Raw genomic sequence first — 765 nt, 5'->3', positions numbered from 1 at the left:
CACACACACACACACACACACACACACACACACACACACACACACACTGTAAATAGAGACACAATAACATGTTTATAAAGAGATGAAAGACAAACCTCCTGCCAGTCGCGCGCTGGTATCAGTTCGTCATACGTCACGAGCAGCGTCCTCCACCCGCGCGTGTGTGTGCCCCGCAGCTCCCGGGCCAGACGGGATTTACCGGCCGCCGGTAACCCGCACAGGACACCGAGACACGCAGCAGCGGGAGACATACGGACACGGCCCGCCGTCACGCACTTCTTCTTCTACTTCTGCTTTTATTGGCGGCTGGCAAACCAGCTTAAAGGTGCATTTACCGCCAGCTACTGGACGAGTGTGGGCAGTACTTTGAAAGAAAGGACAAGGAGAGAAAAAAATTATAAAAAAAACAAAAATGAACATATATATAAATATTTCCCCCCTATATATTTCTATTAAATTCTTTCACTGATCCCAGAATTTTTCAAATAATTCATTAGGAGACTATGTTTTTCCTAGCAGATATCCGACTGTCATGTTTTTGTGTTTGTGTTTCTAACTCCTTTCTTTCTTCTTCATACCTTTTACAATCTAATAAAATATGTTTTAGGGTCTCTTGTGTGTTGTAGTGACGTCACGCACTTCTTCTTCTTCTAATAGCGTTTTATGGCGGATGGCAAACCACCTTCTTTTACCGCCACCAACTGGACTGGAGTGTGAAGCACCACTCAGCAACTTTCTATATATATATATATATATATATATACA

General features: G+C 43.5%; 1 protein-coding gene across 2 annotated transcripts in view; it reads right to left on the bottom strand.

The window, feature by feature from the left end:
- Nucleotides 1-765, bottom strand: part of LOC107569516 (L-seryl-tRNA(Sec) kinase) — a 14,205-nt gene that overhangs the window by 4,939 nt on the left and 8,501 nt on the right. For both annotated transcript variants that reach the window (XM_016255619.1, XM_016255621.1), the window contains exons 2-3: nt 683-685; nt 96-344 (exon numbers count right to left, since the gene is read on the bottom strand). In XM_016255619.1, the coding sequence (XP_016111105.1) occupies nt 96-251 (156 nt within the window). In that variant the 5' untranslated portion in view covers nt 252-344; nt 683-685. The remainder of the gene's footprint in view (nt 1-95; nt 345-682; nt 686-765) is intronic.

Source organism: Sinocyclocheilus grahami, unplaced genomic scaffold (assembly GCF_001515645.1).
Source record: "Sinocyclocheilus grahami isolate Dianchi unplaced genomic scaffold, SAMN03320097.WGS_v1.1 scaffold1353.1, whole genome shotgun sequence".
NCBI lineage: Eukaryota > Metazoa > Chordata > Actinopteri > Cypriniformes > Cyprinidae > Sinocyclocheilus > Sinocyclocheilus grahami.
The sequence above is the reverse complement of the archived record's forward strand: the minus strand, read 5'-3'. Positions and strand labels throughout refer to the sequence as shown.